Raw genomic sequence first — 24443 nt, 5'->3', positions numbered from 1 at the left:
GAATTTCTTCACAGAAAAGGTGGTCAGGCATTGGAATGAGCTGCCCAGGGAGGTGGTGGAATCACCATCCCTGAAGTGTTCGAGCAATGATCAGGTGTGGCACTTCATGCTTCAGGCCTAGTTGACAAGGTGGTCAACTTAGGCTGGATTTGATCATCTTGCAGGTCCCTTCCAACCTTAATGACTCTGTGATTCTGTGATTCTGTGAAGTTAAAGCCTTCTGTGCCGTGGTAAGGGCCATGGGCAGTTCTGCAGCCCAAGGAGCGCGGGATCGGGCAGTGCTGCCCCTCGCCTCCTGCACACCTCAGACAAGCGGCAGCCAGCCCAGCCTTCCCTCAGGAGCTTCTGACGGCTGGGCCGGCGGACCTGACCGCACCCCACAGCTCACACCAGCACTGCCATGGCAGCACCGCAGGGCACCGCTGCCACCGCTACCACACACCCAACATCTGAGGGCTGCCCACAGCGATGGAGCCGGCCCCGCGCCCGCCTGTCCTGTGGGTCTGTGTGAGGGGATGAGTGAGAGGCGGCGATGGAGGTGTAAACTGTGGGACGCCACTACGGGACGCGGGGCCGGGGGCTCCGTGCCGCTGTCCCTGAGGGGGCTGACGGGCAGGACGCGGGGCAGGGGGCTCGGTGCCGCTGTCCCTGAGGGCGCTGACGGGCAGGACGCGGGGCAGGGGGCTCGGTGCCGCTGTCCCCGAGGGCGCTGACGGGCAGGACCCGGGGCCGGGGGCTCGGTGCCGCTGTCCCCGAGGGCGCTGACGGAAGGGACGCGGGGCAGGGGGCTCGGTGCCGCTGTCCCTGAGGGCGCTGACGGGCAGGACCCGGGGCCGGGGGCTCGGTGCCGCTGTCCCCGAGGGCGCTGACGGGCAGGACGCGGGGCAGGGGGCTCGGTGCCGCTGTCGCTGAGGGCACTGACGGGCAGGACGCGTGGCCGTTTCCGCCGGCGGGATGTGTCCGGCTGTGCCTCCCGGCCACAGGGCGGCGGCAGAGGCGCGGGGCCGGAGGGCGCGGGGAGCGGCGCTCTCGGTGGTACCGAGGTCATCACGGCGCGACGGCGGCGGGAGCTGTGTCCGGCTGCTCTCGGCGCGCTCCCCTCGGGATTGTTTTCAGAAAGACATGACCACACAGGTAATTATAAACACAGCGTTAGCTTAGCTAATTGCTGGCTTCAGGTGTGCGTATGTGTATGTATATATATGTGTATAGGCTGCTCATGTAATAATAATTATTTTTTCTTTCTAGTACGGTATTCTCTTCAAGCAAGAGCAAGGTGAGCAAACGCTAACGGGTATTGAGCAATGTTGGTGTTCTGGGATGATGTAAAGTTGACAATGGCAGGTATCCGTGTGAGGAGACCTGGTTATGTTTATATTAGGCATAAATCTGAGTAACTCAGAGGTAGCTGTGCTGCTTTTTCAACATTGACGCTGCTCACACAACGCATTGCATATTTTGGAACAAACAAGACGGTGACAAGGCTCTCAGAGCGCTCAGTCGACCTGAGGAGCAGGGCAGGGTCTATTGCCAACATTGCAGCTAGCCAGTTCAGCATTACCAAAACCAGTTGTGATCTTCTATCAAGAGAAAATACTTATTTTTTAATTCATGTGCTTATATTCTTTTTTAGCTCACGATGATGCCATTTGGTCAGTTGCTTGGGGCAAAAATAAAAATGATGGTTCTGAAACAGTGATTTCTGGCTCTTTGGATGATCTGGTAAAGGTCTGGAAGTGGTAAGTGCCCCATATTAATCTGTGTTAGGCCTTAGAAATGATCTGTGTGGAGCAGCCTTGAATTTCCACAATCTGCAGGGATGTTAGAAAAATGGCTCCTTCTTTGAGCAAGTGTATCTCCATTGTTGTGTGCTTTCTCTTGGAGTGGTGGCAGTCTGGTGTGCTTTCATTAAAAAAAAAAAGAGAATCCTTTTGAAAATGCATTTCAGAGAATACTTAATGTACTTCTAAACCAAAGAATGAGAAATGCATCTTTTGATGAGACAGTGCATTTGGAGATGTGTATTGTGAAAGAAATAATGGGAATAGTGAGAAAGAGGAAATTACATCTTCCTTTTTTATTGAAGAAAAGATCCTGATAATCCTTATGGAAGTGTGCTTTTGCAAAGAAGTTATTGTCTCTTAGGCAAAGCAGTGTGAAGGATGTGCTTCACTTCAGTGGTAGGTTTAGCTTGGGTGGGGTGGCTGTGAAGATGTCAGTCATGGTACTTTGTGCTGAGCTCGCAGGTCAGCTCTGAGCACCCACAGACTGGTGTGTGATGGACATTTTTTGGTGGGATGTCTTCCAAATTTAGGATGAAGTACCTGCTTGACAGGAATATGGTAAATTATTGATTTGTCAGTTCTTTTAAGTACAGAGAGTTTATGTGTAGCCCTTCACATTTCATGGGAGAACTCAGGTTGCCTTGTGTTGAACAAAGGGAGGAATGTGGATTGTTTGTTTTGTGTGAGGCTGGGGATGTTCAGCCCCCCCAGCTGTTCCCAACGAGCCTTTCCTTTCCCTTGCATGGAAGGAACGATGAAAAGCTGGATCTGCAGTGGACTCTGGAGGGGCACCAGCTGGGGGTGGTGTCTGTGGACATCAGCCACACGGGTGCCATTGCAGCCTCCAGCTCCCTGGACGCCCACATTCGCCTCTGGGACTTAGAGACTGGCAAGCAGATCAAGTCCATAGATGCTGGTCCTGGTAAGACACCAGTGCTGAGCTGGCTCTGCAGGGGACCAGTGTGACTCTTCCTGGCAAATACTGGGGCATTGGGGTGCCAGAGGGCATTAAGGTCTTTGGGGGGTTTAATCTTTCCTGTATTTGCAGAAGTCTTTAAGGTTTTATGAACTCGACACAAAGCAGCATCAGACAATTTTCCATTTATTTTTACACACTACTTGTGCTTTCTCAGGTATACATAGTAGGCTTTTTGCTGTATGCATAAAGCAGAAGCTTCTCTTACACATGCATTGGTAAAGGGTTAGGGTTATATTTGGAAGAAATAATTCAAGTGCTTATTCAGATGGATTTACAAAGGAGCTCTGAATGTTCTTCATAACACTGCAGTGAATTTGAGCTGTGCATCTGATCCTTTTTTATCCAGCATGTCCAATCCTGAGCAAGCAAGTCAAAACAGCTATCAATGGTAATGATGCTGATGTTCTCCAAGCTGGAATTCAGGGCCTAAGGTCTTATTCCAAGTATTTAATGAGTTGACTGGGACTCACAAATTTAAGAATAATCTTGCAGTGTTTTAGGCAATTAATATTTAACTTCTAGGAGAAAAACCTGTAAATTACATTGTGCCAGATAAATACATTGCACTGCTCTGAAAAATGATGGGTTTTTACGTTCAATTGCAGGAATGTTATCTGTGTTACATTTTGTATATCTGCATTTCTCCTGTACTTTCATCTTCTGTGCTTTGCTACATACTTGTGTTGCTTTTTTCAGTAGTTTCAATCTTTTGGTTCCGGGAAAAAAGTAAGAATTTCCACTTAACTGATGCAGTCTTAAGTCTAAATTTATTGTTATGTGAGGGTCTCATAAGCTTAGGGTCTTACTAGAAATGTAATCTTTTACTAAATGTAAATAAATAGCTCAAGATATGCTCCATTAGTTACATAGAAGGGGTAACTTGATGAGCTTGTACATTCTTAGGGGGTTACACATCTAGACAGATGCATACAGGACTGACACTGTTGAATAAGAACCAGGAACAGGATCCAGCTAACTGGTTTTTATTTTTTAATACAGTTGATGCTTGGTCCCTGGCTTTTTCACCTGATTCCCAGTACCTTGCCACAGGAAGTCACGTGGGGAAAGTAAATATTTTCGGTGTTGAAACTGGAAAGAAAGAATATTCTCTAGACACCAGAGGAAAGTTCATCCTTAGCATTGCATATGTAAGAAGCACAATTGATAATTCCTTATGAGAAATTGCTATTGCTGTAATATGTTGTAAATAGGTATTTTTGTTTCCATCCATCAGTTTATCTCTGCAATAATACTAGGTGACAGCCATAGTTCCAAATACAAATTATGTGACATTTCCCCCTGCACATCTGGAAAATATATTTGGATCTTGTTTATAGCCTTCAGGATTTTTGGAGTCCAGGTATCCTGCATAGATGACTATTTGTGAAAAGTTGCCAAGGGAATGTCAGGGCTTACACAGCATAAATACACACAGATGTTGAATCACACTTTTTGTGTTTTATTACAGAGTCCAGATGGAAAGTACTTGGCCAGTGGAGCAATAGATGGCATTATCAATATTTTTGATATTGCAACTGGAAAACTTCTGCACACGCTAGAAGGTATGGTTTGGTTATTTGCAGTTCCTAATTCGGACCTCATTTCTGACAAAATTAAAGGATATAATGCAAGTCAGAATAAGCTACAACAACCATGGCAAAAGTGAGTTGACATATTTGTGCTCTAACCTAAACCACTTAAAATATTAGAGGCAAACTGTAAACTCAGGCTTGCATCATAAATGCCTTTTTTAAAAGATACAGTCAGTAATGCTTAATTCCTAAGCATTAAATTCTTAAGCATTAAATTCTTAAATTGGAGCTCCTTGTATTGCAGAAAAGTACAAGGAAATGAAGCCAAGCCAAATGTGTGCTGCCCTGCACATGATTTTTCTTTTTCTTGTGTTATTTGTTCTAAAGCAATTTTTTGCTGGTCTAAAAAGTAACTGAACATTTTATGTTGTAGAACACATGCATTTTTTTTTTCTAACAGATAAATGGGCTTTTAATGTTCATGCAGTTTCTGCCCAGTTGTAACCAAACCCCAACCACTTAAATGTGCAATCACACTATAAAATATGACATGATTTCTAATAGAGATGCACAGCTGAAAGAAACTAGATAGTCTTGGTGTTGCAGACATGCCTTAACATTCACAGTTGAGAATTGCTGTCTGTTTCCATTTTCCATTGTGCGAAGAAGCCTCTAGAGAGAAAGAGGCTTCAGAGGCTGCTGTGTCTGAGCAGGCAGAGCTGTTGTGGCTTGCTGGGCACTGTGTGGGAGGAGTGCCAGTCCTGCCCTGTGTCCCTGTCCCTGCAGGCCATGCCATGCCCATCCGCTCGCTGACCTTCTCCCCTGACTCCCAGCTACTCGTCACTGCCTCCGACGACGGCTACATCAAAATCTACGACGTGTGAGTGGGGACCTCAACAGCAACTGCTTAGAGAGGCTGATACTGTGAAACATAGAGCAAACCCTCCACTCTCCAGAATTCCTTTCAGCTTTTGGTGACTTTTTATGTAATAAATAATCTTAAATCATAAAATACTACATCCTTAGATAGGTTTTGAAAGTGTAGAGGTAGAAGAAAGCTGTAAATTGAAAACAAATTACTTTCTTCATATTTGCCTGTAGGCAGTAAGCTAATTCTTCTGTGTATCTGTCCTGTGAGCTTGTGTTCACCTCTCCTAAACATCTGTTGTGTACACAGGAAATTATATTTATGACCTATTTCTGTTGCATCTTGCAATACCTTGGAAGACCCTGGGGAGGAAATGGCCCTGCTTCAGTGGTCTTCACCCTCTAAACCTGCATTGCTTTGGCTTTGGTGAAACTCTTTGTCCTTCAGTCCATCTGCTTAGTGACTTCTTTTTATGTTAACTATTTGAAATGGAAAAACAGAATCTGCTGTAACACCAGTTCAGCTTGGATGAACAAATGTCCAAAGTCACCTTCCACTGAACCATTCTTGATTGCACTAGCTAGAGTATATTCCTGCTGCTTTTTCCCTGGAATTCACAAAGCAAATGCTAACTTGTTCTTTCCACAGGCAACATGCAAACTTGGCTGGCACATTAAGCGGTCACGGATCCTGGGTTTTAAATGTAGCATTTTGTCCTGATGATACCCATTTTGTTTCCAGGTATTGAGGATTTTTAATTGTTCTTGATTACTGAAAAAAAAAAAATGTGTACAAATTGCAGTGGGATCTGTAATGAAATAACATAAAATTTAAAGGCTCGAGCCAATCTGTGATATGATACCAGCTGTAGTGAGAGCATTTTACTGAGTAAGTCTTCCCCATTGCAGTGTAGTTCCTGATAAGTGAAAAACACCTAACCTAAGAGAACAGCAGTTTGATTCTAAATAGCTGAAAAATTGCTCTTGAATCAAGAATTACAACTTAAAGTAGTAGTACAATAATCTGCTTGAATTTTAGTATTAATTCTTAAAACAGCTGAGGCAGCTGGGGGACCAAGTATATGTAACAGGAATTTCCTTATCCAAAGAACTTGACTCAAAGAATTTTTTGGCCAAAATGGGAGTTTTCATTTTCACATTGCAGATGTTGGAACAGTAGATTTATTTTAAAGGTAGTGGAACCTTGCAGAAGATGCAGTCCTTTGCTACTTCAGCCCTGTATTTGATGGGTCAGAGGGTTTCTTATGTCTACCATCTGGGACCCTTGAATGTTTGCAGTAAACTTTAATTAATATATTAATTAAAACATTAATCAGTGTTATTTTTCTTTCAGTTCATCTGATAAAAGTGTGAAGGTCTGGGATGCTGGAACAAGGACCTGTGTCCATACTTTCTTTGACCACCAAGATCAGGTATGGCTGCTATTCCCTGAGTCACCACGTTCCCAGGAGAGCTTGTGTAGTTGAGCACATTTGTGCTTCACCTTGGTGCTGCAGCCCCAGCCTTGCAGTAATGCAGCTTTAGCCTGCTATAATGAAATTGGAAATTTTAGAAGTTGTGGTTATTTAGCACTTAATATTGAACTAGTATTCCCAGGTGTATATGCTGATCTCTTCCAAGTCATTAACATTTTTTAGGCCCAAAAAAGGCAATCCTGAGTGGCCTAAGCCTCAGCAGAGTCTGTTACTTTTGTCTTTGGTTTTACTTATTTCTGTGACTAACACAGCATGTGTAAGGGTGGAAATACTTATTTAAAAGGACAGAATTGCTTAAACAGATGCTTGAAAGCAGCCTGGAAACTTAGGAGTTTTTCCTCCTTCAGTGTCTGTAATACTGTGGGTTTTAAATGTATTGTTCAGTGATAGCTACCTGTGAGGGAAGGAGTTAGGTTTCTACCTATTTACTCTTTGTCCAAATCTTAGGTGATAAATAGACTGGTGTTTTATTTTAATGGACCACTGAACAAGAAACAAAGGATATTCATTCAGATTTTATTTGAATGTTTTCTTCTGTAGTACTTTCTTGCTGGTAACCTTCTTTTCAGTTACCTATAGTTGTGGGGGTTTTAATATTGAAGTACCAAGTGGGACTTGCTTTCCCCTGTGCTTTTAGCTATTGTGTATGATCTCAGTCTGTGGCAAACAGAGATCTGTTAGTTACTGGGAATGCTGGGTTTGGGTACTAATGCAAAATAGTGTACAAGATTACCCAAAACACACCCATTCTGCATTTCACATTAACGTGCTGGGTAGCCTTCACCCTTCCTGATGTCATTCTGATGGAGATGGGTGTCAGGTAAGAGCTTGTGTAACTGTCTTAGATCACAGTGACCTGAATTCTTCTAAGTTTTGTACTGGTAGGTAAATGGTTCTCTGAAAGAGCTCAAGGACAAACCCAGTCGTTCTTCAGTCTCTCTTCCTTTCCTGCACTGTACAGTACTGTTTTCAGAAAGGGCTGCAGGGTGGGCAGGAGTGCAAGTGCTTGGGTTATTTATGCCAACTGGGGCAAGCACTTTTGAGCCCTGCCCGAGTGTCTCTGGCCAGGGTGAGGCACAGTCAGTGGGAGTGGCTGTAGGAGCTCGGCAGGCTCCTAGAGGGCACTGTCCTGCTCTGCTGCTGAAGCAGAAGCCACAACTACACCAGTTCTAATTAGGTGACTTTTCAATAATCTTTCCTCTACTCCTTGTAATAAATATTACTGCTGTAAAGATTCTTTTTCTTTGTCCTCTCTCGCTAAATTTGCATGTCTTATTTACAGGTTTGGGGAGTGAAATACAATGGAAGTGGGTCCAAAATTGTGTCTGTTGGTGATGACCAAGAAATTCATATTTATGACTGTCCAGTTTAAATGTCTTGACTCAGATGCTTCAGTAAATCTCTTGTAGCAGTTTCAAGGGACTGCTACTGACCTATGTAATTTTTTAGTATGATAAAAGCATTCATACTGATCTGCAAAACCAGATGTAATTTTGATTTTGCTTAGCACAAGAGAAAGTCTTACTTTTTTAAAATAAAAGCTGCAGCTCTAAGTCCTTGTGTCTAATTCTTGGGAAAAAAGTATTTTTGGAAATAGGTAGTCATGGGTGAAGTAACTGCTCAGTTAATCACCCCTGCCTTTAAACATAAATAGACCAGAGCTGGAAACCGTGTCCTAAGTATTACAGCAGCTTATTTTAGCAGAAGGAAAATGACTGAGGCTGTGTTATAGACATGGGAAATGACAGCCCAGCTTGTCCTGCTGCTACTGAGTGCAAGAGGATCACTTAAGCTGAACACCTGTTTCAACAATTGTGTGGTACATGGACACAGATCATACATCATGGTTTCATTTCACTAAAGGGGAGCACTTGTTTCTAACCCTGACTTAATACAAACAACTACCAGCCAATAGGTAAAATGGAAAAAAGGCTTTAATGGGATCCTGTACTGTGATACCATGTATGTTACAAAACAGCAGCAGTATACCCAGTGCAAGTGGTTTTGGTTTATTCATTTTAGTTAAGGCACAAGTATACAATGCCTAGAAGTAAAAACCCTTTCTAGGGAAGGCTGAAATACAAAGCTTGAGCTTCTGAAAGGTCAAACTTTTATTTGCAAGTATTTGCTTGTATGTAACACATTAGAGGACAGCTTGTAACCTTAGGTCACACACAAGAGAAGCAGCTGAAGGAATGCTACTGTAAACCCACAAAACACAGAAGAGGGCTATGAGGCAGAGAGGAGGGCATGCACAAAATGCTTCTGAAATACAAAACGAGACAGCTATGAGTGGTGCAACTAACACAAATAATCTAGACTACATGACAGGAGCCTGAGCTTAGAAGAACTTGTTTAAATAAAGGGGCTTCCACAATGGCTTAGAAAGTACAAGAGAAGCACGAGAAAAGGTGAAGTACTATTTATTAGAAGTTATTCTGCTATGTTTTATTCTATGAAATTAATTTTCCAGTATGAAAGTATTTACATAAGACACTCCACTTAGCCTCTACTGATATTGCCAAAGTCTTATAGAAATAGCACAGGTGAATAAATTGAGAACCTTCACAGCAAGGAAAATGCATACCAACTTGGTTCTCAGCTGTATGACATTTGCTTTATATAGAAAGACTACAAGAACACAATATAAATTAGTTACAAAAAGGTGATACTGACAGCGCAGCAACTCAATTTGCTGAACACAAAACCCACAAGCAGTGGCTATTACAGCCATGCAGTTTTCATTGTGAAAATTTACATCTTAGATGACATCCGCTCCACCTTGCTTTAAGATGCCTGACATTGTACTCCTGTTCTTGGACCCTCCTCATCTTCTTCATATGCTTCTCCTGCACTGTTACGGTAGGTTTGCTCATTGGGATCAAAATCTTCAAGGTCTACCTGATCCATCTCATCTGTAACCATAACATCTTCTCGTGAAGGAAGCAGAGCCTCCAGCAGAGACAGTTTCTCCCTTGGAAGCCAGTAGTGCTCTGGAAACTGGACCTACAATTTTACATATTTTTTAAAATGAGTATTTATTCATGTGCAAACATGAGTATATTGGCTACAGAAAAGCATGCAGCTTACCAAAAATTGTATGATCAGGCTGCCTTTGTCCATTGGAGATTTGTAGACAGGCATCCCTTCGTTGTAGATACATTTTAGGTCACCATGTTTTATCACTTCACCTATGGAGGCAAGAGCTGTAAGTGGGCTGCTGTGATGGGACAGGCATTTCACAGCCACACTGTACACTGTGTTCTCATGGCACCTCAGGGAGATTGTCATCAGTTCACAGCAAAGACCTAAACCCAAGCTGCACACAACTAAGGCCATTTAGACTATTTCCCCTGCTATAAGAGAAATCAGCTTTTCTTGGCACAGCCTTCAGGCTGAATGAACAGATAATTTAGTAGAATTAAGATTCTTTCCTCTTTAATATCTTCCTGGATATCCACCAGCTGGGGCTGAAGTTTATTAAGAGGTACTTGACAGCTTTAGGTATAACGTTTTATAAAGAACAACAACAAAGAACCAACTAGGTTAAGTGACTGCCTCATGAACCTGTTGCATCATCTGGTTAGAAAAAAAAACCAACCCAAATAGAACAATCTCCCCCCAATACTCCAGTCCAGGAATAATTAAACCAAGTAGTTTACATAGTATTAGTACTCTTAATGACCCACCTGGCCTAGTAGATATGACAAGAACTCTGTTGTCCAGAGTTTCAATTGTCTTTCTGAAACCACATAAAGCCTCTGAGAGTTGAATTCTCATTTTTGTGATTAAGTCATGCCCTCGTCTCTGAAAGACACTGTGGTCCTTTTGGTCAAGCACAATTATAACATCACCAGGCTCCAGATCAGGCTCCTGGTCACCTTCTCCATGAAATACTATCTTCTGACCATCTTTCATACCTGAAGAAAAGAAACCCATTTATTCTCTGCAGAACTATAGACTATTATTGACTATTATTTGGGAACCAATACAAATATACAGTTCTTACCTTTATCAACATGAACTTCTATGATCTTTTTCTCTCTTACAACCTTACAGCCATTGCAGTTGTCACATCTGTCTTTTGGATTTATTCTTTCACCTTGGCCTTTGCATTCTGGGCACACAGTTTGGATTTGCTGCACCATGCCAGGTCCAATCTGCTGAACTATAACTTGCATCCCTCTTCCTTTACACACAGGACATTTTTCTACTGCCCCTCTCTTTCCGCCATAACCTTTGACAAAAGAATTAAATTGCATCTCAGTCTCAAATAAACTACAGTAGTCAGGCTGGAACTCACTGACTTCAAGAGCATGTTTAGGGTAACTTAAGAGTAGTTCAGTAATGGAATTTAGCTGCCATCACAAAACATACCTCACAAGCTGGAGGTTTCTACAAACAAAATGTTTATACAGCTAATTGTATTAGCCTCTGCCCACCCCCCCAGTAACTCCTGGTTTCCAAGGAACTGTCAGCATACCAAATTCAAGACATAAACATTCCATTAATACTTGGAAAAGAATCTGCTTATGAAATATTTAACAGAGTACCAAGATATAAGACCTTATTAAAATTTACCTCAAAGAGGACCAGTCTAGGGAGTACTTAGTAACTGTAAAATTAGTAGCGTAACACAAGCTAGTCTTCCACCTGCAGCAATTAAAGAAGTTTTACAGAATAAACATTTACATCCAAGTTCTGGGTGAAGATAATTTTAATTTAGGTACCCCTAACTGCAACTCAGTGAGTTTTAGTTTGCAATTAGAACAATCACTTTGTAACACTGTCGAGAGACTTACTTTTGAATAAGCGTAAGTAAGAATTAAATACCCTGGCAGACTTCCAGGGATCAGGCAAAGAATAAAGACACAGAAAAGTAAGAAAGCCTTCAGACTTTCTTCTCAGCCTCAGACAAGCCACACAAACAACTTGAAGAGGGATTTGAAACCACTACTTGTGTTTTTTTACCTTCACACTTTGCACAAATAACATTCTTTTGCAGTGCCAGTTTCCTTGTAATGCCATTATAGAGGTCTTCAAGAGAGACACCTAACTGGTGCACCACATTTTTGCCTTCAGAAAAAAAAAAGGAAAATATTAATACTTGTTCAGCTCCTGTGAAGACAAATGTTCATGCACAGTCTTACTGAAGAAATGCAGAGTTCATTCCAAACTTTGAACACAATTCAGCCCCCTTAAAAGCATGTGCAATTCCATCAGCTTCGGCTAAGCTCCACCCATTTATTTCCGAACATAAAGGTTGAGCTGTAATTAAGCAAAGCATCATCAAAGCCACCCTATCCCTACTCCTAATTTTATAAGCTTAACTGAAACAGCAAGATGCAAGGACACTACCAGCTTCAGATCTGTCAATTTAGAAGTTGCTATTTATGCCTGCCTATGAATTTCCATGCCACTTCACAGCATAATTTCAGTGATTTTACAGCAAGTTACTACTTGCTCCTTTAACAGGCATTGGGCTTGGAAAAGACAAAAATCATATCACGCTTTTGGTAGCACACTGTACTCAGTTTCATGTAATTTCTCCCAGTATTTTAATGGGATTTAAAATGACTGAAGTTTAAGTTGATGGTGTCCTTTGAAGCAAATTGCCCAAAAACATGAGCAAGTGAGGCACAGATTTGGAAAAAAGGTAACTTAAACAGGTCTAAATCAACTGCTGACTTATTGATGTTTCCCCCTCCCCTACAGACTACCCATTCCCCCTTCAACAAAAAATAAATAGAACTTAGCAGAAAGATGGCTATGGCTAAGCCACGTTATCTACTTTATTAGACTCTTAATGCTAGAGTAACTAGAAAAACCATAGTTTACTTATTCTATTGTTGCAACAAGTAATATCCACACTATGTGCACTCAGCAGAACAGCAGTACCATAGCACAAGTGTTTTATGCTTAAGTGCATGGTTAGAGTTTCTAGAACTTGTTTAGAACTGTGTACCTCTTCTCTCTCTATTCATTCGGCCTCCACCACCAAAGAACATGTCAAAGATGTCCATGGGTGAAGAGAAGCTGCCGCCACTCAGGCCTCCTTCTTTAATAGCCTGCTCCCCACCCTGGTCATAGAGGTCCCTTTTCTTTGGGTCCGACAGAACTTCATATGCCTGGGATATAAGTTTAAACTAAAAAGAAAAAAGAAGCTCTGAACAACTATGACCAAAAGGAAAAGTAGCCCTCTCATATACAACTCCATCTACAGATCAAGCCCCTACAACACCCTCTTGTAGCATTTGTTTCCAAAGGAAACTCCCTAGGTAACAGACTATAATAGCACACTTTCGTCCAGGAAAACCACCCCTTTCCTCCCTCTCCCCCCTCCTCCCGTGTTTTAAGTGGGCTTAATTCAGTCACATCCACCTTACAAGTATGCACCAACTACATTTTGCTGATTGTGGTAGTTGCAACAACCATTATAACCTCTAACAAATCCATTTAGAAAGGAATATGGTGCTGTCCCTGAAGTCCTGCAGGTGCCCAACTGCTCATGGCCACAGCAGTGCTAGTCAGCCTAGAGCTACACAGGGATCCTCCATGCCTGCTGAGCTGGTACATCCAGCTACAGCAGAGATTTATGTCACCAGACACGGGTGTTGCTTACTCATCACAAACACAAGGACTTAGATACAAATCAAAACAATTAAGGAATTTTCTTAAATAGCTATGAAGAATTTCCTATTACTAAGATTACCAACTGAATTTTTAAAAAGAATTTGCTATTACTGGAGTGACCACTTCAATTTTAAAATTTCATTTACTCATGGCCATGTAAAGTGGTGTAAGCAAAAAAAGCAGGCTCAAAATAAAAGCAGAAAAGGTTAACTAAACAACTAAGAGCAGAAAAGATTGCCTTTGACTATGCCACTGTTTAAGTTCTGTAAATTAAAGGTAAATATGGACCTTCTATTCCTATATTAATGTATTAGTAAGCCAGCTTTTAGATAAACAATCCCATCATTCACGTTTTCCTTAGTTCTCCAATTGTGGTGCTCGTTTATCATCCAAGTCAACACAGGCAGCTGAGTGGGTCTGTGCTGATAGCTCTCTTGTAAGCAGTCCACCCACGTACAGCCCAGTGATTTCCCGGGTATAGTTACCTTGGACATCTGCATTAGCATTTTTCTCTGAAGAAAACCCATCCAGCACAACAGTGCTGGCAGCCGGATCCACTACCAGCCTTTTAAATGTCTGACAGCACAGTGGCCACTGGCACACTAGAAAGCCTTCCAGCTTTGCCTGTTTTAACCAGCTCCTCTAAGGACGATCTTCCACCGTAACTACAGGGAAACTAGTATACGCCACATCCAAAAAAAAGAAACGCTGCATCCCCTTTGCCACAGGCCTGCTACCAGGCTCACAGATCTGAAGAGACCTGGAAGAAGGGGAGCCTTCACATACGGACACTGCGCTCCAGGAGGGGAAAAGCAGAATTTGAGCTGGGACTTAGTGCACGCTGGCTCTAACAACGGCCTGTCTGTGGGGGACCCGCGGTGCTTCCGCGGCCGGCCCTGCGCCAGTCTCCGGTTCTCCCGGCAGGGCCGCCCACTGCGCGGCCTGGCGGCGCCAAATGATGAGCCCGGCTCGGCCCCGGCCCGCCGGAGAGCTGGATGGGGCCTGCGGTGAGCGCGGCTCGGCCCCGGCCCGCCGGAGAGCCGGACGGGGCCTGCCCCACGCAAGGCCTGTAGGTATCGCCTGGAGCACGGCTGCCTCACGGTGGGTAGGTGGCGGCCCACAGGCCTCGGCCGAGCCCCGGCCCCGACCCCACGTACCCGCTCGCCCTCACTAGGGTTCTTGTCGGGGTGGTACTTCAGCGCCAGCTTGCGGTAGGCGCGCTTGATCTCCTCGGAGGAGGCATTGGGCTTCACCTGCAGGATGTCGTAGTACTCCGTCTCCTTCACCATGGTGGGTGCCTGTGGGAGGACGCAGCACGTTACCCTCGGGTTACCCTCGGCTTATCCCGCCCAGCGCCCCACCGAGGGCCCGCGGGCCGCGCTCACCGCTGCGGTTACTCCGCCGCACAAAACGCCGCCACTACCGCCGCCTGCTCCCCGATCGGGCAGCTCCGCCTCTTCCGCAGCCTTTATAGGAGCCCCGGCCGAATCTTCTGGAATGACGCCGCGCGTGACGTCACGGGGCTGGAACGGTCTAGAACGGCGGCGCGTGACGTCACCGGCGGGGCGCGCGGTGGGAGGAGCCTTGGGCCGGACCCGGGTCTGGCGCTCCGTATTTAATTTGGGGTGCTCCGGCTGAGTGTTCCCGCTGCCTTCAATCGCTCGGGCTGTACGGCTGAGGCTCCCCCGGAGCCGTGCCTGGCATTCCCTGAGTACAGCTCACACAAACTGTACTCGGGCAATGGGGTACCAGGAGTTAGCATTGCATGGAAGCTGTAAATTATTATCTATGCTAATGTGGTAATGCACGTCGATTCTTTCCTCTTCTTTATTGATTTTAGATTTCTAGGTAATACTATTTTTCAATAAAAGTTCCAAAATAATAATTTTATTATATGGAAGCTTTAGATATACTTTCCATTAGCATTAAAATGTGACTATTTTATGGAGCTAAAAATATATAAAAAACGACCCGAAATTTTATATCTTTGAATTGTGGACACAGTCTGTTGAGCCTAATTTAGAAAGCTTCTACCTGTGTCAGCTTTAGACAAACCTAAAGCACTGTGGGCCTGGCAGGGGTGAGGGGTCCCTCCTGAGGGGCCCCTCATGGCGGCTGTCTCAGTAAAAAACGACCCGAAATTTTATATCCTTGTATTGTGGACACAGTCTGTTGAGTCTAAATTAGAAAGCTTCTACCTCTGTCAGCTTTAGACAAATCTAAAATACTGTGGGCCTGGCAGGGTGAGGGGTCCCTCCTGAGGGGCCCCTCATGGCAGCCGCCTCAGTGGGCGCCCGTTTCTCTCCCTACCCTGTGAGGGGCTGGCGAGCACCCTGGTACAACCTGCCCCATGCTGTGTGTTAGACCTTTTTCTGGTTAATTAATAGAAGGCTTTCCTGATGCCTTGTTCCTCAGTATTTTTTCAATTTTTATTTAATTGGGCTAATGTTGTACCCCTGCTCTAAATCTGTTATTTGCCTTTTCCTCAAGCTGGCCTGCCTGGAGCAGACTTGGAAGCTGGGATAGTTTCCATCTTCCTCCAGGTAACCAGAGGTCCTCAAATAATTATTTACTGCTCAGGGGAAAGGAGATAACTGGTACTTGTGTGGATCTGAGCAATAGCATATTTTCCTGGAAGATGGCAACTTAATACTGAAAAATCCCAATTGAAAAATACAGAAAAGCTGCATGAACTGAGAACAGATTTTGCTCAAACTTGAGTTGAATAGGAATGTTTACAAGCTGCTTTTTTATTCCAGGAAACTGTTCCTTATTCCTGGGAAGAGTTTTATGAAAGCAGAGCATCTCCTGTGATGATGATAGCCCAAAGGTTCCAGTGCCCTGCCCTGCCAAGCACAGCCCAGGTAAAGAGTCAGGATGACTGAAGGAAAGGGCCCTGTTGTGTTGTCTAACAGTGGGAAATGGGGAAAAAGAAAAAGAGGGAGCGATCTGAATGAAAATTTGTCATCATTTAGAGCTCTGGTGCCACTATAATGAACTTCCTACTGTATTTCAGGTAAATACTATTAGAAGATTGAATTAATACAATCTACTTATATTCAGCATGTAAATTTACTGAAGAAGGGGGAGCTAATTACAGGAAATCAACAGAAAATATCAATGAAAGGAACAGTTCAAAACCACAAGAAAGAAATCAGTGTTGGTAATTATTATTTTCTCCAAGCATAATTATCAGCAGCTGAACTATGTTTTGCAATTGTGAAATTATATTGACAAGTAAATCCAGAAACTCTTCTCTAGAAATATTTATGGTAAATTATTCTGTAAACTTGTAGGCCAAGAACTAAATATCTCCTTTTTAAGGCAAAGAAAAGGTTCATTCTCATAATGGTCTCTACCTTAAAGATGAATTAGCTATAATCTGTTGTTCTGAACATAATATTTCCTTTTAAGAAGAAACAATAAATCAGCTTATAGCTTTGTAGTAGCTGAATGCTTTAGTAGATGAGAAGCTTTCAAAGCACATAATGAATTGTAGAGATCCATCTTTAGTATGTCATAAAAAGAGTATATAATTTCTGTGAGTAGACATCCTCCTGTAGGTATATGCAGATACTGGTAAATATAATAAGAACTCACACTGGTGGATGGTTTCTTACTGTTAACATTTGTTACTTGTAATAACAGCCAAAAACTTGGCTGGTTTGGATCTTTGCTTAAGAGGATTGAGCCTCCTATGTCATTTACTTTCATTTTATTAGGGAGACCTATCAGGTTATGTTTAGCTTCATATGCAGTATTTGTTTTCTCCATCTTTGGTTCCAGTTGGTGCAATCAAATAATTATTTATTCAAAGAATTAGTGGGAAAAGTAGTGAGGGTTGGTGTTTGACATGATAAAAACAGGAGATACCAGCCAATGGATATTTTTTGCATCATCATGTGCATGTCCTACATCACTCTTGTCTGAGTGATGCAGTCATTCTGGTACCTGAGGAGAATACAGTCCTACAGCTGTGTGAAGCAAGACACTTCCTATTTATCAATAATTATTTTATGGAACAGAGTTAGAATTCTCAGCAGATGGTTTTGTCATGATCAGTACAAATGTGATACAGCCTTTACACATGCAGACATATTTCTCAGCAATTACAGTCGTGGTTCCTGTACTCAACCAGCCTGGTGATCAAGGGTGTATGTGCCCAACTCTGTTTCTTCTGGTGCACACCTTGCCTCCTAAAGTTTGTGGTTGTTGCTAACCAGCAGTTCCTCATCCATTTTTCAGATGAATAACTGATTTCTTTTACTGTTCTTTCCCTTTCTTCCCTCCTGCCTCATGTAAATCACCTTGTTGCTTTTTACTTGCCCAGTATCAAATTTGCGTGTGGGTGTCAAGAGGAAAACAAGCAGAGAATTTCTGTTCTCTGCAGGAATGGACTGGGAATGGGGAGTCAATAGATCTGGAGCCTGTTTCATTTAGCCACCAGAGGACTCTGGTTCTGAAACAGGTTAGCCCAAAACAGGAGTTAAAACTGCTTCCCCCCTGACCTTGGGACCATGCAGCATCTTTATATCCTACAAGAATTATGAATTTATCTTTTAATCCCATTATATAAATCACTGCTTGAATCTGCTTGTTTGCATTTTTTTAATCTGGCTGTATTGCTATTTCTCATTGAAAGCAGGATCCTGGAGACACAGGTAAGAGAACAACCTGCTGAACTGCAGCTGCAGCTTCTTGCAGCACCCTTGATTTTTGTAAAGTATCAAAAAAACCTTTTTATTACAAGCACCCGGAAAAAAAGTCAGGAATCTGAGGGATTGTCTCTTTTCAGTCACACTAAATCTGCTTAAAGAGCTTCAGTATTTCCTCTATAAGGTGAAATTTGAATCACAGCAGACTTTTCTTTGTGCTGAGCTGGATTCTTTCAAGCATCCAGATCTCAAAAGTTAGCACAATTTCTACAAACTTCTTGGGGAAATATTCTTTAAATAATATTTTTTAAGCTATGATTTTTAGTCTTATTAAAAATGTATGTTAAACAATAAAGTGTGACAGTTTCATTTAATGAACCTTTAATGGCCCTGGGCCCATAATAATGATATGAAAAGGGTATTTTCTATAGAAACAAACTGTTAGAAAAATCTTTTTACTATAGATGGAAAGTAAAAGATCGGTACCTCCAGGAAAAATGTAAATGATGGCATTTGTTTTGAGCTATTTTAGGGTAGTGTGTAATGAGTAACTAGCAGTCACAGGTTTGTTTATTCTGAATTCCTGCATTAGAAATAAATTAGTTATAAATATAAGTAATATAATTTATTTATAAATAATTTATAAAGAGCATATGTGAGTTTAAAAAGCTGTTGCTTGCCTGAAGCTTTTCATTCTGGAATCTGCCCTCAGCATCATCTCCTTGGCCCAAGGTAGCATAAATTGGTTAATCCTTAAGGTGTGTGTTTAGACTCCCTTGTTTAGTAAGATTTAATGGAGGCTTTGACATTGTAATATTTGAAGACATGTTTGGATTTAGAATTTTACATAAACCCTGAAAACTACTGTCATTCAGTAGATCTGTGGAGTTTAATTTTTTTTTTACTTTAGCTAAAATGTTTTAGACACTGAATTAAATTTTTAATTTTATGAGAAAGTAGGAAAAAGAGAGAGCTGTAGATAATCACAGTAATGTAGTTAACAGAGCATAGCAGGCAGAGGGCTGCAATTAGTAGCAAGTTGAAAAGCTGACAGGCTCTAGGAAAACTGATAGGAAATAATAAAAAAATATTAGAAGTGGTGCAATTTAGGTAAAGAAATGTAACAAAGCCTTTGGAACAGGGGCTTTGAATAAAGGTCATGAGGAGTTCTGCTGGTAGTGGTTGTGAGGTAAGGCTTCTGATGATTTGATTTGGATTCAGTGCTGGAAGATGGGAGGAACAATAGGACTACCAGTTTAATGTTTGCACCAAAAGTATTGTTTGACACTATTTGTTACCAGTTATATGACTAAAACAAGGGCCCTGGTGTACAGTTGCTTAAACTAACAGGGATGACTAGCAAGGAGCATCCAGAATTAGTCCACCCCTCTGTTCATTTTAAGTAAATACAGCTTTTATGGTACATGGAAACATTCACTTTCTTGCCTTACAAGTAAATAGATGGGGGAGTACAGAGCCCTGGGTAGTTTTTTCCATAGTCTTGCTGTGAATTAAACCTGAAACATCCTGTCCCAAGCATGCTCCACCCACACCAAGGCTGGTTTGCCTTGCAGTGCTGTTGGTCACTGTTGGGCCTTAGGAACAACATGGCTTTGGTTTGGCCTCTCTGATATTTCTGTTTGGGATCTTGGGACTGTGCAAATTGTAGTGACAGTGTCTTCAACTCTGAGGCTGCAAATTTCTGAAAGATACCAGTCCTAATTGTAGAGCAAAGAATGTGAACTTTATTTGGCTTTTATATTCCTTTATTGCTTAGTGAGCCTGTCAACGCCCAGAAATCTTATCCTGTAGCTGCAAAAAGCAGCCCATCCCAGCACAAATATTCTGTCTGGGTCTAGTGCAGGCTTGTGCAGCTTGCATGCAGGTAGATTTAGGCATAAAAGAAAAGGATTGTACCATCTTGTAAGGTGCAACATGTAAAAACCATTTCAAGATGAAGGTTTTTTCTGCTGTAAGTTACATGTAAGTTGCTGGCCTCATTTGTTAGGATTTATTTCGTGAAACTTGAAGTCAACCTAGAAATGTACCAGAACTGCAAAGGCAGGTTCTGTGTCAAACTATTACAGCCTGACATTCACAAGCCTGTTGTTCAAGTGACAAGACCGTGGCTGACAGTTGCAGGGAACACAGTTTATCACAATGATGTGGGTTTTCTCTTACAGTCACACAATAGAGAATCCAAAGCAACTCTTCTCCACCAATTCCCACTGATAAATTCCCCTTACTTCACAGTCTGGCTTCCCTTCTAGCAGTAACAAGCTGCCCTTGTTACTGGAGGAGTGATCTGCCACTGGAGAATGCTTGATTGTGTCAAAATAATTTGCTAACCATCAGCAAGTTTAAGGAAAATAATAGGAAAAACAAAACAAAAAAATCCTTCATAAATGCAGTGTATACAGAAGACACATAAATTTGAGGTGATCTGTTTATTCACTGAAAGTACAAGACTTGGAGAATGAGCAGCCATTTCCTTCCAGGAGACCAGCCTGTTACCCAGCCACTAAACACCAAAGATGCAACTCAACCAAGGTGATTAGCAGTTCTCTAATTGGTTTCCTTCATATAGCATGTAAAACACTTTAGATGACCTGAAGAAGAAAAAGAAGAGTTTTCTTGCAGCAGAGTTTTCTTTATTATGTTACTGGAAAGTTGGTTACAAGGAAGAGACCTTGTGGCTTTCTGCAGAGAATTGTTGGAACAAAGGGTTTGGAGAATTATCCCAAAATGAAAGAGCTAAATCAATCCTGACAAATAGAGTTTTGCTGCATGTGATGACAAATTTTTACCATTGAAATACCCCCATTTTGTGTTCAGATATTTTTCAAATCAAGTTTCTGATGTTGAGAATCGATCTCTTAGAACCTCACTTAAAATTTTTCTTTCATTTCAAGTTGCATTGTCTACAATTATATGTTTGGATATGGTGTAAGGCACTCTGGAATAAAATCCACACTTTCTACAAAGTTAATATTTGTTATCTTAGATACTCCTAGTCACTATGGCTCTCTTTGTACCATTAAGTAAAACATTTTAGATGATGTTCTCTGGCTCTGAAGGGCATGGCACAGCATGGCTTGCATCTCTTCCTCCTCCAGACAGGGTGGTCATTAATATCATCTCCAGTGACAGCCTCTGCCCTGCATTGTCCCAGGCAAGTGCCAGTTCATACAGAACCATGCCAGGGAAGGTGCTCACAGTGCGTGCCTTGAGCCATTCTCTGCATTTTGTTTAGTTCACCAGTATAGAAGTAGCCTAAATAGCTGAACTGGTCTCTCTTACATCCTGAAGTAATTTGTTCAGTCATGTGTAGAAACTTCCATATTATACCATAGACCTGCTCTGGTGAGGTGCAGGAAGTGCTGCTGTAGTTGTGGTGCTGGAGGAGGTGCTTAGCTGTTGCAGTGCTGGGTTTCATAGGTTGAGTTGACTTGAAGGCATTTCCTAATGTAATTAATCTGTGTTTTCTTTAAGAAAATAGCTTTATTGAATGTTCTTTTTCGAAACTAGACTTAGTAAAATTAGGATTGCTTCAACTTGCGTGAATGAATTTGTGGAAATCTTGGCAAAAGAAAAGATTTGCATCTTAAAGCATTGTGAACTCATTAAAATTCTTCTCATGGATAATTAAAGAAAAGTGAATTAAAAAGAAAGTTTAACAGTAAGCAGCTCACAGGCACTGCGACATTTCAAGCATGTTAAAATCAGAAAGAAATAGCTTTTGTAGCAGTAGACTCCTCCTCTTGCATTACGTGGTGTTTTTTTCTAACAAATAACCAGTTACTGTTGGTTTCTTTGGTCCTCCAAGTAGCTCATTTATGCCTGATCTGCACAGTTCTTCAGCATATTTGTGACCAGCTTTGCAGGGTTTGTCAGCATGCCTAACAGTGGCGAGACTCTCACAACACAACTGCAGACTGAAAATGCAAGGAATGTTTCAGGAAGCTGTGAAAATGGGTAAAGTAGCTTGAGCATTTATTTTAACAAACTCCTATACTGATTTTTCCCAGCTTCTCTTGTGCTACTGTGCAGATGCACAAGAATTTTTCCTGGTGTCTCTACTATCTCATGAAGAATAAGGAGTATCTTTTGAGGCTAGAATAAGAGAAAATTGTTAATGAAGATTATAAATAGGTTTATTCTCCTTTGCTAAATCCTACTTTGGCTTTAAACCTACTAGCATCATTGAGTAGGTAATATGTTGCTTGTATCTTATTGGCATATAGGATACACCTGTATAATGTTTATTTTCTAGCACAGAGGCTATTTAGCCTCTTCTCTTCTGGATTTGGGGGGTAATCCTCAGGTAATAATTGATCTTTGTGACAGACCATCTTCTTCCTGCCAAAGGCAACAGAGCTTAACCAGCTAACCCAACTCTTAGAGGTGGGAGTGGGCAAGTGAGTTTTAGAGGAGTGTATTTTGATGTTTATGTTACCTTTTACAAAAATGGTCCTGCTGGGTGCTGTCTCCTCCTTTCTGTCCTAGGCAGCCCAAAAAGAACATGTTGTGTCCTTCTACCTGTTGATCTATCACTGGAATGGTATCTCCATAGAGACAATCTCCCCATCTCTAGAGTTTTTGGAAGTATTTAAGATTAGAACAAGACATCTCATGGGAAATATTTTAGCTTCTGATTGTTAGGAGTTTGTCAGTATTGCTAAGGACCAATATCCATTTCCAGAGACTGAATTTAGCCTTCTGTTAAGTTATATCTAACTTCACATTTATTTAGGGAATAACTTGCATGTTATGTCTCTTGGAAGATTTGTTTGATCCTTTCAGGTAAAGGATTGGTTGGGATAATTTCTGCCATAATGGTTTCTTCTGTTCTGGACTCTGTAATCCTGGATAAGAATCATGAGGAGCAATCCAAAGTCTTAAGATTTTCAGGACAGGAAGAAGTTTAAGAAATCTTTGAAAACTTTTGAATGTATTGTTGTTGTGTCTGGAATCCCAGTGTAGTTAAGTAGTAGAATTGTCATTTTTTGGTTTAATCTGTCCAAAGATCATAAACCATTATTTGACTTGTGATCTATATAGGTATGCATACACTCCAACTCATGAAAGTTAGGATTTTGCTAAGTTAGTAATAATGCCTCTATTTTAGTCCATGCATGCTTCTATTTGTCACATACTTAACTCAGATTTTAATTTTTTAAAATTTTCTTTATTAAAGAAAAAAGTTAAAGGAGAATTTAAAAGTACAATGGTTTGCATCCACTGCAAACAGGAAGTTTAAGGTTCCTGTATTAGAAATACGTTTAGCATTTGGGTTTTTACTGAATTTCTGATGGAAGAATATCAGAGCCTAGAACTCAAAAAACTTTTGATGCATTCAAAGTCTTTGGCATAAAACATCTGTGTTTGTTTGTTTTTGAAGATGCCAGTGCATGTTGCCATGTTTATGCTGTTGCATTAAATGTTGTTGTTTACCTGGTGTGGTTTGAAGTTAGGTAGCAAACTTCTGTCCTTTTTTTAGTATGCTGGAAGTAGGATTCCAAGTAGAAAGGACTAGACAAAGAAAATGAAGTTGTATCAAATGGAAATAGGAAAGGAAGATCTTTTATAAGGCTGAAATTGAATCAGCCAGTATGACCTTAAAAATGAGGCAGAGATGAAATAATGAGTTCTGTGTGACCTAACTTTGCTACATTCCCTGCAAATAGCCATTCAGAGACAGACACTGGGAGATTTCTGCTGCAGGTCTGGGCTTTTGCTGCACAGGGGAGGACAGAGCCAGAAAATCTGTCCCAAGGTCAGGGCAGGGTTGTAGTATGCTCCCAATTGCTGAATAGAGCCTTTTTGGGGGAGAAGAAAAAGGGCTCGTTACATTGTTTATTTCTTCCCGTTCAGCCATGAAGTTCTCAGCTATCCTGAAAACTGCTCTGCTCACCAAAATAAATGACCTGATTTTTGAGGATGTTTATTCCTAACAAGAATAAAATGCTTCAGTTCTATTTTTTGCAAGTAAAGAAATAGGTTTTACTAGAAGGTGTGTGCCAGCTGTGTTATATGGTAAAATAGATCTCAGCTGTTTATCACTAGTATTTTGTTCTTTATTCAGCATTTGTTTAGCTCTTAAATATATCTTTGTGAGAGAAGAAGTTGTGTGTAATTTCACAAAGACTGGTTTCTTGTGCACTGGGAAAATCAAAGTGATTGTTGAATCAGCTGAGCCTTTTTGCAAGAATGGGAACATATCTGGGCTGATCTATGGCCCTGTTTTTAAATCTCATGAGGGCATGGAAACCAATTAACAGCTAAATCTAACCTGTTCTTTAAGGGCAAAGGGGAACTTTTAAATAGAATTAATAAGGAATGTATTCTAATATTGCCCTCATTTGAATAGAAGAGTAATTAGTAAATAAGATGACCAGTCATAATAGACAGCAGTGTCCTGTAAAGAGCCATGGGGACTTCCTGAGACTCTCTACTCATTATAGGAAAAATGTTTCATTACAGAAAATGAGGGTTTA

The 24443-nt window shown here is 41.6% G+C and overlaps 3 protein-coding genes across 6 annotated transcripts in view; 2 read left to right on the top strand and 1 right to left on the bottom strand.

The window, feature by feature from the left end:
• Positions 1-923: 923 nt before the first annotated feature.
• On the top strand, positions 924-8211 carry SKIC8 (SKI8 subunit of superkiller complex). Of its 2 annotated transcripts, none has more exons than XR_011681487.1 (10): positions 924-1134; positions 1249-1276; positions 1634-1739; positions 2534-2706; positions 3763-3911; positions 4232-4325; positions 5082-5175; positions 5812-5904; positions 6517-7041; positions 7072-7895. XR_011681487.1 is itself a non-coding variant. In XM_071441744.1 (10 exons), exons 1-10 carry the CDS (start codon positions 955-957, stop codon positions 8028-8030), a joined length of 1086 nt encoding a protein of 361 aa, XP_071297845.1. In that variant the 5' UTR covers positions 924-954; the 3' UTR covers positions 8031-8211. The 2 variants fall into 2 exon arrangements, 1 of the variants encoding a protein (XP_071297845.1); XM_071441744.1 differs by lacking the exon at positions 7072-7895 and adding an exon at positions 7941-8211 and having other exon boundaries at positions 6517-6595.
• A 363-nt stretch (positions 8212-8574) lies between these two features.
• DNAJA4 (DnaJ heat shock protein family (Hsp40) member A4) lies at positions 8575-14832 on the bottom strand. The gene is made up of 8 exons (XM_071441742.1): positions 14677-14832; positions 14449-14589; positions 12624-12804; positions 11630-11734; positions 10668-10895; positions 10348-10578; positions 9749-9849; positions 8575-9664 (listed from the first exon to the last, which is right to left on the bottom strand). Exons 2-8 carry the CDS (start codon positions 14578-14580, stop codon positions 9446-9448), a joined length of 1197 nt encoding a protein of 398 aa, XP_071297843.1. The 5' UTR covers positions 14581-14589; positions 14677-14832; the 3' UTR covers positions 8575-9445.
• A 1218-nt stretch (positions 14833-16050) lies between these two features.
• The window catches only part of ACSBG1 (acyl-CoA synthetase bubblegum family member 1), a 41729-nt gene continuing 33336 nt past the window's right edge, over positions 16051-24443 (top strand). The window contains exon 1 of one of the 3 annotated variants that reach the window (XM_071441741.1): positions 16051-16155. Coding sequence is in view for 2 of the 3 variants with exons in the window: in XM_071441739.1 (XP_071297840.1) it covers positions 21842-21921 (80 nt within the window). In the remaining variant the exon portion in view is untranslated. Of the gene's footprint in view, positions 16156-21751; positions 21922-24443 lie in introns of those variants that run through there. The other 2 variants (XM_071441739.1, XM_071441740.1) reach the window with 2 other exon arrangements.

This window comes from Agelaius tricolor, unplaced genomic scaffold (assembly GCF_023055355.1).
Source record: "Agelaius tricolor isolate 1412-34295 unplaced genomic scaffold, bAgeTri1.0.p SCAF_16, whole genome shotgun sequence".
Taxonomy (NCBI): domain Eukaryota; kingdom Metazoa; phylum Chordata; class Aves; order Passeriformes; family Icteridae; genus Agelaius; species Agelaius tricolor.
Note: the sequence above shows the minus strand (reverse complement) of the source record. Positions and strands in the feature narration are given on the sequence as shown.